A 17,892-nucleotide genomic window follows, 5' to 3' on the forward strand; every position below is an offset into this window, starting at 1 on the left:
CAAGCACTGCCTGTGTGCTCTGGTGCTAAGAGCTCACAAAGCCTGTGAATGTGCACATGCTGCAGTTTGTGTAATGGGAGTTGGGAGGTCACCTGGAGGATTCCATTTGTGTGCAGTGAAAGACCCAGGAATGTATGTGGGTGGCTAAAGAGCAATGCACAGAGCTGGGATTTCTGTATATAGGAGTCTAACTGTGACTTACACAGCAGAAATGTCGCACTTAGGAAGTTGGACAGGATGTGGACTTTTGGAATGAAGAATCACCATCTGGTGAGACCTTTGTCATGCACAGTTCCCAAGATCACCATTGCAACTTGGAACCCTCTTACTGGGCTAATTTTCCAGAGTTTGACTTTTGTAAGTGGAACTGCAGTTTCCTTCCTTGACTTCATATAGCATTATAGTTAATTTTAATTTAAGCACTTCTTACTGACCCTACTTGTCAAATTCTGAGTTAGCAGTGACATAACTACTGTTTAGTTTATAATATTGTATAAAAATGACTGTGACACAGAGAGTGAAGCATCATCACAGAATTAACCATCAGTAATGGGGCAGAGAAGATTTCTTTTCTTGAATGCAATGGAAATTTTGAGTAAATGCTACTAGAATTTCACGTGATATAAGATGAGGTTTAAGTTATCTATTCATGTGCAGCTCAACTTATTTTTAAAGTAAACAAAATAGATCTAGTGTTAATATTTTTATTTCCATCTGATTATACAAGAGAACACTTACTGAGTAGTCTCCAGTGCTCAGAGTCTTTACTCATCAAAATGCACACTGGTTGAAGATAAGCAATCTTGAACAGTACTGCTTTGGTGATGTATGTGAGAACAACTGCTCACTGTGGCCTTGGTTTCTCAGTTCCTTCTGAGGCAAACACAGGCAATCTTCAAAGCCTCAGCTCCCTGTGGTGAGACTGGTAACATTCCATAGCTTTTCATAATACAACCACTGAAGCATAAGTACACACTGCTTCTCAGGATCCTAGCTTGGCAAATAATGTACTTACATCAATTATTTATATGTCTGCTTGAATATTTAGGTGTTTCAAAATAATACATTAAAAAGAACGGATGCAGATAGAGGCCCTGCATTAGCTAAGTGATTCAGCTGATTAAAAGGCTAGCATGTCCCTCCTGTGAGGCTTAGAGAGTGGGCACTGGTTAGATTGGAGTGGAGAGGGCTCTGGGGGAGGATCTCATCAAGGTCTTTAAATATCTGATGAGAAGAAGTAAAGAAGGTGGAGCCAGGCACTTCTCAGCAATACCCAGTAACAGGAAAAGGGGCACAGACTGGTTCTATGTGGGTAGTTGAACATGGGAACGCTCACCCAGACAGGCTGGGGAGTCTGTCCTTGCAGATACTGAAACATATCAGTGACTTGTAGCTTCAGCAAAGGAGGTGGACTGGGCAATCTCCAGAGATGCCTTCCAACCTCATCTATTCTGTGAGGAAAATATACAAATATACAAATGATGAAGTCTCTATATAAATACAAAAGCTTTTCAAATTAAATACTGACTTAACCGAGTCACTCAAGTGACAGGTTTTCACCACGTTTGGTCACCAGCAGTTGGCTGATTTGTGAAACTGTTTTTAAAGAATAGTCTATTCACCCTTCATAGCCCTCCTTCTTTCACAGCCGTTGTGGAATCCTTTGGTGCCATCAGGACCTTTAGGCAGCCGCAGCACCCCTACAGGGAGACCGTCTGCATTTTGTATTTTCCGAACCAACATGGGGCTGCTGACAGGACTCTTCTCTTGTGTCAGAGTTTGGGCTTTTCTTCTCTGCACCCAGGGGCTCCCAGAAGGAGTGATGCTGCTGTCTGAGGAATAATCAGTGTGTTTCCTTGGAATTTCAGGGCTAGTGCTTGGGTTAAGCTTGCTGTCTTCAGCCAGCGGAGACTTTTTGGTTACTTTTCTTAATGAAGATGGACTGTTCCAAGGACTTGATCTGGGTGATATATTGGGACTCAGGTGGTTGTTTGGGTGGATGACAGGGCTCAGATTACTCGTATTTGTTGTGATACGTTTGCGTCTTGACAGTGGTGACGTAGGATTGCTCTCTGGGTCAGAAGAGCTGTTTGCTGAAGATTCATCACCAGCAAACTGAAGTTCCTCAACTCTCTTGTTAAGGGATCGAGTCTTCTTAAGGCTCTTGCTGGTATCTTCATCACGGTTCTTGTCTTTGGGAACTTTTTTCTTGGGTGGTTTCATGCCTATCTGGACAACTTTTATGCCTGTCTCTTTGTTTTCAGCACACATGAAGTCATGAGCACGTACGGCTGCTTCTACTTCTTCAAATTCTATAATTGCACATTCCTGGGTTCCCAGCTGGGTGTACCGACTACTGACCCTCCTGATATCAGGGGGGAGATCCCTGCCAGGCTTGAGAATACGAACTGATGAAATTACACCAAAATTTACAAAGGCTTTGAGAAGATGCTCCATTATCCTTTCTTGCATGCATCCATTTTCTTCCTTTTTAAGGGCCTGCAGCTCAGAAATCATGTGGATATCATACACCAGTAGCATCCTGGTAGGGACATTTTCACTTGGAAACAATGGAACTGGAGTATTTCTTCGAACCTTTTTGTTATCATCATTGAGCTCCAGAGTGTTGGAGTACTTCAGTGCATAGGCTGTGGTTCTCCAGTCACGTGTAAGGTGTTTCACCTTTGGGACAGACACAGGTTAATCCCCACAACTGAACAAACCAAATCAAACTAGTCACTGAATTTTAAGGCAGATGCAGGCTTCAGTCTACAAGCAGAGCCCTGGATTTAAGTTTCATGTGGCAGACTTAGTGAGAAAGTAAAGAGTTTTCATGATATAATGGGCATTTGTGAGCTCCTGTCAAGCTCATGTCCTGTTGAATCAAATTAAAACAGGAACTGGCACTCAAGCTTAAACTGGAAATCATAATCTGAAAGCCTGCTCACATAGTGCTTGGTCATTACACATCTAGGCCTGAACCATTATCAAAACGCATGTTCTATGGATGCTACATTTGCCAAACAAGAAGTTTAGGTCTTCACTGTATTGAACTGATCTTTCCTCCCTCAAAAATCTCAGTCTAAAAACACCACAAACTTTTCCATTTTCATTACATGTTTATAGACAGTTTATCTGTTACCAATATAATCTGTTCTAAGTGGTCTGACAAAATTGACAGTGCCTTAACATCTAGACTGAATAACTCTACAAAACAATGAGATTTAAAAGCTTGACAAAGTGTTTCTATTGTAATTCTAGAAATCAGTTACGTACAGATTTACATAGGTCTTTCTAATGTAAGGAGAAAAAAAAAAAGAAAAATAAAACTCACTTCAAGTCTAAGGGACATCGGTTACCAGATACTTTATACTACTCTTCATTTTTGGTTCTCTGTCCAAAATCAGTTTTGCTGTCCCTTCTGAGAAAGGAACGTAACTTTACCAGGACTACCCAGCTGTTCATGAGTAGTTGCTGTGGAAATTAATTTTATCTAATGTCCTCCTGTCTCCAAGAATGATAATGTAGAAACATACAGGTTTTTAAGCCAATGATTTCCCTAGCCAATAAACAACCAGCAGTGCAAGTTTTGGATGAGTACAAACCTAAACATCATAGCAAAACCAGGCAATAGAGAGAAAGACTATAAAGTTTGTATAGAAAATGTTACTTTAATATTTTCTACTGCTTTTACATTCAGGCTTGCATGAGACCCTTCATGAGACCCTTCAAACGATGACAAAGTCTTAAAAAGTTAGCTTACCTTCTTAAATGAAGTGAGAAGTTTAACACTGACATAGCCCATCTTATTTCTTCTCACATGCTTCAGAAGGAAGGCATCTTTCTCAAGGTTCTCATCTGAGAAGTAATACTCAATCTGTGCTATTAACTTCTGGATCAGGTCATTTTCTGGTGGTTTCCAGTTCTGGTCAGAGTCATCATCATTTTCCCCACCACTGGAAAACAATTAAATCATTTTATCAACAGATATTCATCTTCTATTAGTGGATTCAAAGAGCCTTTCAAAATGAAAGGGCATAACCATAGTGCTGGTTCCTATTGACTTTAGATGTGGGCACTGGACAGGTATCACCCATCCAGCTGAGCCAGCAGGCTAGCTCAGAGGATGAAGCATTCCAGTTGGGAAAGGAGTCAAGCTCCTGAGCTCATTCCAAAAGTTGATCTCAGTGCAGAACAATGAAACATCTACACTAATGGCTTAAAAGCACTGACATCTCAAATCCTCCACCAAAACATGAAATGAAGGTGCCCTGGCACTGGGTACTATACAAATTTCCTCCAGTTACAGGGGTATATTTTTCATTATGAAGCTGTTAAACGTAGGCCTGACCTTTATGTGCTTCATGAGTAGTGTCACATCCTGGAGAATGAATATTCCAGCTTGATGCAGTCATAATTTCTTGAGCCTCTTCACTGCATGGATGCAGGAGCTGATATCCAGGGAGGAGGAAGGACTGACTGGACTGTTGCACGTTTTATAGGTCACTTCCAGAGTGACAGAGTAACATAACCAACAGTTTAGCACAGGGGCTATACCTGTCAGCTCATGTAACTCAGGAACAGGTTTATATGCACACATGCAGGTTCCTCTTGAGGAATAACCTCATGAGGTCATTCTCATTTCTTCTCTTTACCTCCCATCATATTGTTTGGGTACCTGGGCAAAATGGAGCACTGTTGAGCATTCTATTCCTCAAAAAATACTGCAGCCATGGATTCAAGATAAACATCTTGCCACGTGCAGTTACAGCAACATGTTTGTTGCTGAAATAGAAATTTCCATTTACAGGTGACTATAATGGACAAGTCTATCTTAAGTCAGAGTCATTTTTTCAAGCTGTTAGTGGTCTAGTTTTGTTGTGGGATCATCATGAAAGTTTCTGTTAAAAAAATAAAATCATTCACTAAGTACCCAATAAATAATGTATTAGTTTGGTCTCCCAGGTACGTTAGTAATGAAAAGGAGCCATGCATTTCCCCAAAATTGTCTTAAGTAGCTTTTGCAGGCTTTGAAAGCCTTAGGAAAATGAGCAGGCATCACACTGGAGTGCTGTGAGGCCAATCTGGCGGGGAGGATGCAGCCTGCTGGATCCCCTGCCCTGAACAGTTCTGTCCAGGGGTGACAGAGGCAGCTGCCACAGTGCTGCTGAATGGAGAGTGTGGGTAGCTCAGTGGGCTCTGCTCAGGAACTCTGCCTGCTGCTGGGACAAGGTACAGCAGTTCTCTGGCACCTGGCTTTTTGAAGCTTACAGTACATGTAGTTGTTATGGTTCTTCTGGTGATAGGGCAACACATCAGATATATGTGGATACTCACTTTAATAGCCTTTAATAGGGTACAGTTCAAAGGAATGACAAGAATGAGAGACCAAGACAAAGAATTTATGTTAATTGGCAAAGCCAGAAGTAGAGGATAATAGATGAAGTTACAATTAGGATGGTAAAAAATATCTAAGGCCCAGCTGTGGGTGCTGGTTTCAGAAGGAAGAAAAAGCCAGTGGTGGTTATTTTTCATTCATGATAATCCCTTCTCACTACTTCATTTACTACTGATTCAGAATTAGTCTGGGTACAAGAAGCTTGGAACATATCAGTCTTTTTGCAAATCCACACTCTTCTAGGAAAAGCTTGCCTTTAGTTCTGGATCAGGCTTTCATTTGTTTTAGGGATTTATTAGCATAGATATTTGCAGGTGTTTGTTTAGAGACAAAAAGGGGTATTGTGCTTTGGAAAACAACAAAAATTAATTGCATGTTTGCAGAGACCTACAGCATTGACATACTGAATCAGGGTGAAACATTTCACCTCACAAATATTGGTCACAGTTTGACCTATACACTATTTCTATGTTTGGCAGACATGTCAGTTTTTACAAAATCTTCTGGGGTCTTACAATAGCCCTCACTAAATGCTGTATGGAAATTGCACCTACAATCAATACAGAAATTTGTAACTAGCTCCATGTTAATTTGTGATAATGATCAACTGGTAGCACCTCTAGGGTATCAACTGTATTACAAAAGTAGTTGATAAATAATTTCAGTCAACATTGACAAAGAACCAAATCCTAGTAGTTATTCACAACCTTATTTCTTAATTCAGAGCTTTGTGATTATATGCTTGTAAAACAGAATGAAAAACAGTCTTTTAACACGGTGACTCATCTGGTCATTAGTCACACTAAAAAACAAAACATATCTACAGAGAGAGCAGATTCAGAATTTTAAATAGCTCACAAATAATATAATAAATTGTTTGGATAGTATCTAACCTTCTGAAATTTTTTAGCTGAGTCTCCAAATGAATGAAGTATTGTATTAATAAGCAGTATGTGGCAATCTAATTTATAAGTTCCAAGAGTACAGCCACTCAAGGGCAGTCCACGTTTGTGAACAAAAACACAAATACAGTACTGGGTGCCTACTGATGGCAAGCTGTTTGCAAGCTTCAGCTGGAGAGTGAGATGGCTCATTCCCAGCAGTTTTAGATCATCCTTAATAATTTTCCAAATGTTTGTAAATAATTCCCTATCAGATGCTGCATTCCCAAAAAGGAAGTCCTTTGGTAAGGTTATATGTAAATGGCAGAAACATGTGTAAACTCCAGACACCTACTTTTGATGCAGAGTCTTTAGAGTTCTCTCCATAGCAATACCTCTGGCCTTTCCTGGATCAAGAAGAGCCCATTCACAAAAAGGCAACCTCCACAAGAACTGAATATACATCAACACTGTCGGCAAACATTTCTGAAGACAACAGCTACTGCAGAGGATTAAATAAGTGACATTTAAGAGTATTTAAGAGCTATTGTCTTTCAGAGTTTGAAAAAATAACAATTTCTTTTCTAGTCTAGGCCAGGGCTAGAAGCTCTTCACAAGTAATACTATCATAGATAACAAACGTAAATAATATCCTGATTTCAAGAAATCAGTAAATGGAATGCAATACTTTAGGCTGCTGTACATATTTATAAAAATACAACAGTCACATATGATTGTGGAATAACTAAGCTGACTCAGTTTAAACACCTTAACTGCACTGTGCCTAGCTCTGTTCAACTTCTGTTTTGACAATTTTGGCAGCTACATACAATTTCTCACTACTCTACAACCCCTCTGTAATTTAAAATAATACATTGCAGTTCACTCTGTGTAATGCTAGGTATGAAGTTTGAAAATCAATTAGAAACAATAAATGTTCAAACAGAATACTGGATTTGTTGCTACTATACCTAAATCCTTATCTGACAATTTATTACTCCATCTGCAGCTTTAGTACAGACCACAGGATGAGCTACAACTAGTAGAGCTTTGTCTCTCTGCAGTTTGCTGGCACATAAATCCTGGATGTTCGTTTTACAAGCAAGAGATTTTAGTAAGCATCAAAACTATTTCAGGCCACCAGGCCAAAACGGGCAAAAAGAGAAAAAACCCCAAAACATCAAACCCCAAAACAATACTCCAAAACGCAGCTACAACTAACCCCCAAAATCTTTCTGTAAAACGCAGTGAATTGAAAATGTCGCGGGCATCACAGCCCGGCGCTTCTCGCTGTGGGGGAGCCCCGGGCCCGGCAGTCCCGTCGGGGGCGGGTGGGACGCAGCCCGGGCGGAGCCATCGGTGCGGCGGGCAGCTCCTCCGGCCGCCGGGTGTCCGTGCTGGAGGCTTTCCAGCGTCTCCCACCCGCCCCTCGGCGTTGCATCAGCCGGGCCCGCTCCGTTCCGGGGGTGTCCGCGGTAGCCCCGCCCGCGCCGCGTCCCCGCCGCCGGAGCCCCTGCCCGGGGGCTCACCTGGAACGCCCGCACCGCCCCGAGTCCTCCTCGCTGCAGCTGGGGCACTGCGCTCCGCCGCCCCCCTCCTCCTCCTCGTCCTCCTCGTCCTCCTCGGCGGCCGCCTGGACGGCCACTCGGATCTGCACGGGGCCGCTCCTCGCCGGCAGCTCCGGCCCGGCGGGCGCGGCCCCGGGCTCGGCCGGCGGCGGCTGAGCCATGGCGCTCCTGGGCCGGGCTCAGCCCGCCGCGACACCCGCGATGCCCCGGGTTGCGACAGCCGCCCGGCCGCCTCCCCTCTGGCCCCCCAGTCCCCTCCCGCTGGGGCGGCGCTCCCAGCTCCACTCCCCCGGCGCGCCCGCACGGCAGCGGGAGGCTCCAACCTTCCTCCAGCCATGCCGCCCCCGGGCCCGCCGGGCAGCTGAGGAGTCCTTCTCCTTGAGGGCTGAACAGGGACTGCTTTTGTTCCGCCAGAAAACAGCGGGCTCCTCTGCGGAAAGCAGCGCCTGCTTCTCTGCTCCTGGTGCAGCCTTGGGGCTGCGCCGCCGCTCCCTGACCAGAGCGTTGCGTTTTGTGAAAGTCAGAAGGGTTTCGCTGGGGTAAGTGTGGTTTAAATGCCGAGGGTAAGATTTGGAAATAAGATACACGAGTGAACATGACTCTATACGTGTTGGTTTTGCAGAGGAGTCTCCTCTATCGTTCTGCATGGCACTTACACAGAATAAAAACATCCCCCCTTAAGAACTAATTAAAATACAGGCCCTTTTTCTGAAATACTTAGGCAGTAATTATTTTGAAGTTAAGACTATTGCACTATAATTCAGACTATTGCGCTATGTTTCAGCTACTAAAATGATATTGACATTCATGTGCTAAATATTAGAATCAAAAGCTTTTCAATATACCATGTAAATACTTATTCTTCACTCAAGGAAGATTTTGTTTTCAGTACTGTCTGTACCCAAACTGCTAAATGATCTTTAAGTCACAGCTTCATTTTTGGCATCCTTGTTTATGTCTGCATTGCTTCAATATTTTCTTCTTAAAATTTTGGATGGACAAAGAGTGAGACTTCACTCAGGGCCAGTTCTTCTCATACTGTGGCAAACAGTCCTCATGAGTCAGGTTTGCTGGCATGGACACATTCTGAGACTGCCCTGCCTCAGGCTTTGGCTGATTTTTAAATGTGCCTTAAGCAATAAAGTATTTTGTTTATGAAATATGCTTACAAGCATCACTAACCAAATCTCTAGTACTCTGCTGATGGAACATTCTGTATTATGTCTTGGGTAATGCATCACTGCTATTTTTTTCAGTGGACGCAGAAATACAAACACGAATTACACATTCTAGGCAAGAATATGGACAGGGGCTATGGGTCAGATTTTGTATGAGTTCATGGAAGTTGTTTGCCTCCCTGAGCACAAACAAGGTCAGGAGTATGAACAAAGAACTATTTTGTGCTACCCAAATAGCTAACCCAAATGATGTTTGAGAGAGACCTTTCAGTTTATCTGATATATCTTGCTGTCAAGGTTAAGGGAATTTGATTTTATGGCAGAGGACACTAGATGTGTTTATTTGTTCTACCAGTGGTTACAGCACAGAACTGGCTTTTGGCCAGATGAAGACTGATGTCATTTCAAACACTGTTTTGATTAGATTTCCATTGAAATTACCAGACTGATGTTTTTTGGGTTTGTTTTGTTTTATTTTCCTTTTAATATAACAGTGCTTTATAGTGCTTAACTTCCAGTAGATATAAAGCAGTATTTGTAAATATAGCAGAACTTAAAATGAAATGTATTAATGTAGAGAAATCCCTTAGAGGGAAACCCATGGCTCACTGCTATCCAGTAAACATCATAAACCCATGAACCTCAACTCCACATCCAAAATCTGTACAGATTTCTTATGGTGCATTTTCCAGCAGATGGAACTAAAATTGCGGGATCAGCACCTAGAGCTCGCACAGGCTGATTGTCGCATTTTGTGATGGTCACATTTTGTGACCAGTCTGTGCCCACAGAAGACAACTTTCTGAGGCACGGCAGGAACCATCCAGCTTCTCGCCCTGTTACGGGCTTTCACACACAGCCACTTGCTTGCAGAATTCAGAAAAACACAATCATAATAGCGGCTTTTTATTATGGGGAGCGGGGTGGGGGTGACACCGGGCATAGCAGGAGGACATCAGAGCGCCACATCCATCCGTCGATCGGTCTGTCGGTCCGTCCGTCCTCGACCCCTCACGGTTTCCCTCCCCTCACGGTTTCCCTCCCCTCACGGTTTCCCTCCCCTCACGGTTTCCCTCCCCTCACGTTTCCCTCCCCTCACGGTTTCCCGCCCCTCACGGTTTCCCTCCCCTCACGTTTCCCTCCCCTCACGGTTTCCCGCCCCTCACGGTTTCCCGCCCCTCACGGTTTCCCGCCCCCCGGCACCGCCCCAGCCGGCGGGCGGGGCGGAAGCCGCGGTGTCCGCGGTAACGGCGGAGCCATTTCCGACAGGGCGGCGGCGCGGGGCCGTGGCTTGTTTGTGACCGCGGAGCTCTGACAGGCTGCTTGAGATCGCGGGGCTCCGAGGGGCCGCCTGGGGCCGAGGGCCCGTGCGGAGCGGAGGAGCTGCCGGAGCCGCGGGGCTGCGCGGAGCCGTGCGGGGCCGAGGGACAGCGGGCCATGGTGCCCAGCCGGGGCCGGCCCGGCCGGGGCCCGCGGGCCGCGCCCGCAGCGGTAGGGGCCGCCGGGCTGGGCTGCCGGGGCCGCCGGGCTGGGCTGCGGGGCTGGGCTGCGGGACGGGTGGCAGCTCCGGCATCATTTGTGCTGTACTGGGAGGTGCATGGATGAGCCTTCCGTGCTCCTGTGAGCACAAAAAACGTTTCGGTTTTGTCGCGTAAATCTAGCTGAAAGAGCAGCATGTTTTGCCTTTTGATAATAGAAGGCATATTTAAATGTCAACACTTGTTTTCTTCGTACTGAGAGTTGTATCCCCGTGAAAGTCACGCGTTCAGTGTATTTTTAAAATTAAAACTAGTGTGATTTTTGTAAACTAAAAGTTAGTGTTACTTAGAGCCGTGATGTATTCTTCATAGTATTTTGCAAAGTAGTTCCTTATTTGGTAGATTTTGCTGTTGAAAATAGCTTTATTGTTTAAAAAGCAGTTCTATTGATATGCAATATCAATATCGCAATCAACAATTGTATTGATATTTTTGAGAAATGTAGGATTTAATTTAATTTTCCTCTAATTTGCAGGTTAATAATTGTGGTCTCCAGCTGGTCATCCAGACCTCGTCAATACCAGAAAAAACCAAGCCAGTAATTATTACCTTTTCTTGGATAGTTATATTAACCAATGTATGGTATGATACAGACAAATTTGTATGCTTTCAAATAGGAATTACCTTTTCAATACTCATCTGTTGACTTACAATATCTAATGTATCTGATAGTATTTTGTAAATTTATGTAACTATTAAAAACATGGGGTTATACTATAGCCTGCCATAAGATATATATATGTATATGTATGATTTCTTGATCTTCTATCTGTACCTCTGTCCTGTAATTCCTGAGACCTGCCAGTACTGAGGTTGTGTTTGTGTAAAGACATTATTTGCATTTGAAAGCTCCTAACATTTGTCTATAATATTGTGTTACAGTTTGAATTCAGAATAAATAAAGAGCAGTCATCTTTCCACAATAGGCTTCTGCAGCATGATCTGGAAAAAAACTACTCAGGAAGACAAGGTAATATTCAATTGAGCTTGGTTTGTTTGTCTTTTGTATCTGTTTTAGTCTTTAAAAAGTAAAGAAAGATTGTATCATGATTAGAAAACATAAGAGTGACAGTGTTTCCTATTTGGCTACAGTAATTCAATGTAATTACTGTTGCATCATGTCCTGAACCCACTGTGCTACTGCCTGCCTTTTTTCATCCTTTTTTCCCCCCATTTATTCAAGAGCATTTTTTCTTCTACCTACAAAGCCACAACCTATCAAGTGCCCTACTATATATTCCCTCAATAGCCACACAATTGTCTAATCAGACATTTTACTGGATGTTTAACATTTTAATATGTTTAGACAAAATTAGTTTCTAATTTAGAACTATGATGTTCAGAGATAGTTTTTCTATTGTGTTTGCATACTCTTGGCTTTGCAAAGCAAGATATTATTGATATCACTGCTAACTGTGGTGAGGACTGGAAGAGACTTGAAACAACATTTCTTGCCACTTTGACCCATTCTGAATGCTCTTTGCCTATGATTGGTATGAGTAGAAGATCAATTTAGTTATCATGGCAACTCTTCATTCATTCTGGTAAAAAATTAAGGCCAGCAGCCATTCAGAATTAGTTTACTTTAGGGATACTCTGCAGCTTATGAAGTAAAAGTAAGTCTGCAGTTTGGTTTTGTTTCCTGTGCAGACCAAAGAGTATTAAGTCCTTTGGTATGTAATAAGCAGCTCTATCTCCCAGCACCATCCAGTCTGACAGAATTTTCTGGTTTGTTGTTGCAGAGTACAGGGTCTTTATCAGGACTTGGGGAGATTTCTGTTCACACCCCTACAAAACCCAGAGCATGACAAAACAGCCACATTTTTAGTTCATGTGCTTCAGGTAACAGTGGAGTCTTCTCATTAGTCTCTCTGTCTTTTACTGGGAGCCTTACCAAAGGTGTTTCCTGGTGCTACCTTTGGGTGTTAAGAGAGGTCAGCAGACAATTGTCAGGAAACCACTAGAAATCTTCTTAAAAAATACAATACAGGCATTTAAATAAATGTTTTTTATAAATATTTCTTTAACAAAAAAGCAGCAATAGGGATCTTTTACATGCCTTTAGGAAGATGACAATAGAAAAAAGTCACTTTACTGCCATCCTGTCATGTGTCAGACTGATAATTGGCTTAAAAACCTATGACACAACTAAGTAAGATTTTTGCAACAATGTTAATTGATTTTAATATTTTTGGGGGTTTTTAAAAGCAGTTTTGATTTTGAAGGATGCGTAGAGAATGTTGTTAGAGTAGCTAATGATAAAAGTGAGGAGTAGCGCTAAAAAGATTCTAAATTGACTGACAAATTGTTTTCCTCAAACAGATACCTAATATATTTCAGGCAACAATGGACTCATTGCTATAGTAGTAAAACAGTTGTCTTGTATATTACAGAATTGATGTTTTTCCTGGTAACATACTTGATTTGTTTGAAGGAAGAGAAAAAAAAAAGGGCAAGCACACTGAAGTCAAGCCTATATTGTGCAGTAGTGTGTGTGAATAATGATCTATTTTTGACCAGTATTTTTCAGTGGATCATTTTCCAAATAAGCCTAAGCTCACAGAACATGTTTGTTGATTAATTTTGCAGGTATTTTTAGATGTCCTCCTTTTTTTCCTCTTATATTAATGAAAGGCATAAGGATGAATTTATAAATATGCTTTCAAGGGCTGCCTGTTTCTTGATAAAGGAGTGAAATACCAATGATCTATAGGTATTGTGTGCACTTACCTTTGAAAGACTTTGCATTTATTTGTGGCTCAGTGAGAGTGTTTCAATATTTCAGTGCTTTATTTTCTAGTTCTGTCAGCATCTATTTGATCTGTGTCTTTTTCAATTTATCTTAAGTTGGGTAATACCTTCTTTAAGTTCAGATACTGAAACTGAAATAATTTTACAATCTTATGTTAAAATATCACTGGGTAATTCTAATAAAAATAAAGGTATTTACAAAATATCTGCTTACAACAAATTGTTGAAAAAATCTCAAAGTAAAGAAATAGATGTACTTTGGAAAGAGGACAGAGAGGGATATAGTCATAATATCAGGAAAGAAAACTGGTAAATGATATTAATGAATGGAGGCAAAAAGCACTTTCATGCTTTACTTTTTATAAGAAAGAAATTTTATCACCTGTAGTTCAAGACATGTATTTAAAGAGAAGTAGTTCATGTATTCTCCATATGATTTTTCAATAGATAACACGAATTTTGGGAGCAGTTCATCAATAACATTTCCTGTATTGCAACGTACTGCTGAAGAAAAAATCCTGAACTCAGACAGACTTACCCTGGAAAGGTGAGAGGGTGAGAGGCTGCACATGCCAGAGCCTCAGCCCATGTCTAAAGTGACCAGAGTGACCAGTGCCCCACTAATGGCTGCAGTCAGTGGTGGGTTTGGGTTTTTGGGTTTTGTGTGTGTGTGTTTTGAAGAGAACTCTGTCCCATGGAGAAAATCTCTGTGAGTGTCCTTGTGATGAATATATCCATAGAGCAGTCATCTAAGGCAGGCAGATTTCTGACCTGAGCAAGCAGTTCATGTGATAGCTGAAGAAAAACCTGTGAGACCACATCTGTTGGAATTTTAGTGTGGTCACAACACAACTTCCATGTAGTTTCCATGTAACAAGCAAATCTCTGATAGGAGAGGGGTTTACACAATTTTGGAAGTATTTCTGCTGTGTTGTCAGGTTAATTTTTTAATAGGCAGGAATTTCTGCTTTATATACAGAATTTAATTAGCAAACCTAATTAATGCTGTCTTAACCAAGATAATATACTTTTCTCTGTTCAGTCAGAGTAGGTGAGCAGAAGGTGGATTACTGATTTGTTACTTACTTGTGTGTTCTGTTTTTTCTTTTTTTTTTTTCCAGGCAAAAATTGACAGTGTGCCCAATTATTGATGGGGAAGATCACCTTCGTCTTTTGAATTTCCAGCATAACTTTATAACTCGTATCCAAAATATTTCTAATCTTCACCATCTTGTTTTCTTAGATTTATATGATAATCAGATTGAAGAGATAAGTGGGGTTTCAACTTTGAGATCCCTGAGAGTCCTTCTGTTGGGAAAGAACAGGTAAAAATAATAAAACTTAACTAAGGCATTCTACCTCTTGTGGTGTAACAGCTGTGAATTCCCATTGCTTCTGTTACAGTTTCCAGTTTATGATGTTGCTGTTACACTAGTGAGACCTGGCCTAAGATTAGCTGTCAGGGATCCTGCTGAGGAAGCACACAGATTTTGTGTGCCATGTTCTTCAAAACTTCTTTTCTTAGTAAATTTAAGCAACACTTCCAAAGTACTTCACATGTTCCCATGTAATCTTCTGATTGATTATTAAATGTGTTCTTAGATTTGTGTGGAATGTCTTTTCAGATCAAATGTAGTATTCATTGATTATTTATAGCCTATAAAAAATATTTCTGCCTGATGAATTTATTTGGGAAACATACCAGACAGACGACTCATGCATTTTAATGCTTATTTATTGCTTTTAGTCCTGTAGCCTTTAATAATTTTAATAATTTAATACATGTATCTGTGGAATTGCTCACACATCTAAAGGTTGTGGTCTGACTTTTAAAATTTTCCTCATTTTCTTATATTCAGTGAAGTGAGAACTGGTGACCAGATTTCAGTTATGTGCAGATTATAAAGAATGTACCTCCTAATTCAGCCTGTGTTCTAAACTGAGAAGCTTCAATAGTGCCATATGTTACTAGAGCTAAGAGCTTTTGTATTAAAAATTTCACCTGTAGAAGTCAATTTTGTTTATAGTAAAATGTTGGGGTTATGGGTACTACAATTTTAAATGCCTTGAAGATTTATTTTCCTTATCATAACCACCCTGAATGCAGTTTACCTTAGAAGTGTGGTGTTGAGATAGCTAGGACTTGGCCTACTAGTGAGTGAGTGGTTACACATCAGAGATTTTACCAACTTGTTTCATCTTGACCTGTGTGTGATCTTTGATTACTCTCAAAGCAAATGCTCAATACATGTGTTTAATGTCATCAGCCAGTAGATGATGCTGTTGGGTGTGTAATAGCCTAGGTTTGGAATCTGAAAAAATATGACAGGACAGAGAATTTTTGAGACAATGAAGTTGTTGACTTTGGTTTCTAGTGGAGCAAGAATTCCATCCTTTTCTTCTTTCTAGAAGAACCACATAAATTCTGCTGCTATTGAATTATTGACAGTCAGAAGGGTCTTAAAGTCATACTATTTATATATAATTTTTTTTTTTCATGGTTCAAAATTTTGGTTTTTTTTCTGTTACTCTTGTTAGTAAAAAAAGGCTTTATTTTGTATTGACTGGAAAATAAAAGATTATTTTAATCTAATATTTAAAATAATTCTCATAATTGAAATCTTGCAGAATAAAGAAGATCTCAAATCTAGAGAACCTAAAAAACCTTGATGTTTTAGATCTCCATGGAAATCAGGTACAGTACAATAACTTGATTGCTTATGTTTGTTGTGTAGACATCATGTTTTTCTTGTGTCTTCTACCCAAGTATCATTTCTTTAAGGGGAACTGGTGGCAAGTTTTGTAGCTCTTGAGGTCACAGAAGTCAAGAAGTTAATAAATGGTGTTATGATTTTTATTTTGAATCTTTGTACCTTGTGCTTTCAGTGTTGTACTTCAGGAAGGTTCCAGGGATTAAAATGCGGAGTTAGCTGAGTATGATGGCACTCCTACCTACACAACAGTAAACTACCACAAGCAGTTCTGGTGCAGTTAAAGTAACACATTCCTAGAACTGCTATAACATTTTTAGGTACAATTGATTGCTTTTTCTACTGTTGGTGGTCTGACAAAACCAGATTCCCTACACACATGTAAAAGAGAAGAAAAAGACAAGTTAGGATTGCAGGGACTTATAAGTGGTGCAAGAAGTTTGTGGCTGCTTTAAATCCCATTATTTGAACAATGAACACGTTGTGCAGTGGCAGAGGCACTCTAGCCCCAGTGATGGCATTACCCTTGGAGTCTTGGCCATCTCCAAACATATTCATTCACAAGTGTTTGTTTGAACAACACAATCCTTTTTGTATTGCTGTTGGAAATTTGATGGGGAGTTATGTTTTTGTTAAAAATACTTGCAGACTAACACTGCAGCTGTGGCAGTCAGCAAGCTTTCCCAGCACAAATGAAGGAATCACTGATGAAAATTAAACACATCTTGCACAATTCTTACAAGTGATTGTGATGTAAAGCGGACTTTGTTTTGGTCTTCAAGTATCTATCTAACTATTTACATTAACTGCAACTTTTCTAGGAGTTTTGGGCTGATTGTTGCTGGATCAACTTCATAATTATAGGCTTACATTGATGCAGGGAATGTAACAAATTACCCAATGTCAGGAACTAACATTAAATCTTGGAATTTCGGAAGTTATTTTGGTTTTAAAAGTATTTTCATCATAAATGTAGATGTTAAGGGCAAAAATGTTTGGAAATGGAGTTAGTTATTTCCTTTTTTGGTAGATTGAGTGTATTTTTCATGTAAAGACCAAATAAAGACTATGAACTTATCTTCCATAAATAAATTACTTTTCTCTTCCTTTCTAGTCAAAGATAAGCATGTTTTCCTGTTTAAGTTCTTTTTTTCCCTGCCTTTGAGGAATTCAAAATTTATAACACCAATCTGCCATCCCATAGCATTAGCTATTTTTGAATGCTTAATGAAGAAATGAAGGGAAAAAATGCTGTGCTTGGGATACATCTTTGTGGACTAGTGCCTGGTTTTGAAGGATGGGTTTTGTTGTTGTTGGCTTATAGAACCCTGAATTAAGGGAGCTCCTTTAACTATTTAAATTCATGGGTTTTTGGCAGCTTCTTGTCTATCTTAAAGGGTATTTTTTCTACATTGTAAATTTCTGAAGAACAGATTTCAGCAACATAATTTGCTCTGAGAATTTCAAAATATGGTTTCTCATGTTTAAGAATGTAGAAATTTAAACAACACATCAGAGAATTAAAGCCAGACTTATCTCAGTAGTGTTCAGCAAAACGAAAATAATCATTGAGCATTGGGATGTACAGGATCTCTTATATATTACCAGTGATCCGAGGTGAAGACTGAACAATTAAATCCTGTGCACAAGTTAGAGACAAGGTACTGGAAATACACTAGATTAACTATTAACACAGTAATATAGACAGAGAATTGCATCAATCAGGGGCTCTACACATAAATTTTATTCTAGACTGCTTTAAATATGAAATGTCATTGGAGTAATTTCCTGTGTTCTGTTTAAGTCTGTGAATCATTTTTCTTTCCAGAAGTTCAAGATGTAAGTAAAATTATGCAGCCTGATTTTT

At 40.5% G+C, this 17,892-nt stretch overlaps 2 protein-coding genes across 4 annotated transcripts in view; one reads left to right on the forward strand and one right to left on the reverse strand.

The window, feature by feature from the left end:
* Positions 1–690: 690 nt before the first annotated feature.
* On the reverse strand, positions 691–8,376 carry LARP6 (La ribonucleoprotein 6, translational regulator). 2 transcript variants are annotated; one of them, XM_072934065.1, is made up of 3 exons: positions 8,171–8,376; positions 3,764–3,956; positions 691–2,682 (listed from the first exon to the last, which is right to left on the reverse strand). In XM_072934065.1, exons 1-3 carry the CDS (start codon positions 8,182–8,184, stop codon positions 1,615–1,617), a joined length of 1,275 nt encoding a protein of 424 aa, XP_072790166.1. In that variant the 5' UTR covers positions 8,185–8,376; the 3' UTR covers positions 691–1,614. The 2 variants fall into 2 exon arrangements, with proteins under 2 accessions (XP_072790166.1, XP_002195080.5); XM_002195044.5 differs by lacking the exon at positions 8,171–8,376 and adding an exon at positions 7,809–8,090.
* Positions 8,377–10,220: 1,844 nt separating this feature from the next.
* Positions 10,221–17,892, forward strand: part of LRRC49 (leucine rich repeat containing 49) — a 37,802-nt gene continuing 30,130 nt past the window's right edge. Inside the window, exons 1-6 of one of the 2 annotated variants that reach the window (XM_030281790.4) lie at positions 10,221–10,516; positions 11,039–11,101; positions 11,446–11,533; positions 13,762–13,861; positions 14,436–14,639; positions 15,943–16,009. In XM_030281790.4, the coding sequence (XP_030137650.4) occupies positions 10,463–10,516; positions 11,039–11,101; positions 11,446–11,533; positions 13,762–13,861; positions 14,436–14,639; positions 15,943–16,009 (576 nt within the window). In that variant the 5' untranslated portion in view covers positions 10,221–10,462. Of the gene's footprint in view, positions 10,517–11,038; positions 11,102–11,127; positions 11,146–11,445; positions 11,534–13,761; positions 13,862–14,435; positions 14,640–15,942; positions 16,010–17,892 lie in introns of those variants that run through there. The other variant, XM_030281791.4, reaches the window with a different exon arrangement.

Source organism: Taeniopygia guttata, chromosome 10 (genome assembly GCF_048771995.1).
Source record: "Taeniopygia guttata chromosome 10, bTaeGut7.mat, whole genome shotgun sequence".
NCBI classification, from domain to species: Eukaryota; Metazoa; Chordata; class Aves; order Passeriformes; family Estrildidae; genus Taeniopygia; species Taeniopygia guttata.

What these genes read in the sequence shown, in the direction of transcription:
- LARP6 (XM_002195044.5), bottom strand. Translation starts at nt 8,008, where the DNA reads ATGGCTCAGCCGCCGCCGGCCGAGCCCGGGGCCGCGCCCGCCGGGCCG. An exon ending in GGGCGGTGCGGGCGTTCCAG is followed by an intron (nt 3,957 to 7,808) that starts GTGAGCCCCCGG and finishes ATTGTTTTCCAG; the next exon opens with TGGTGGGGAAAATGATGATG. An exon ending in TTCTCACTTCATTTAAGAAG is followed by an intron (nt 2,683 to 3,763) that starts GTAAGCTAACTT and finishes TCTGTCCCAAAG; the next exon opens with GTGAAACACCTTACACGTGA.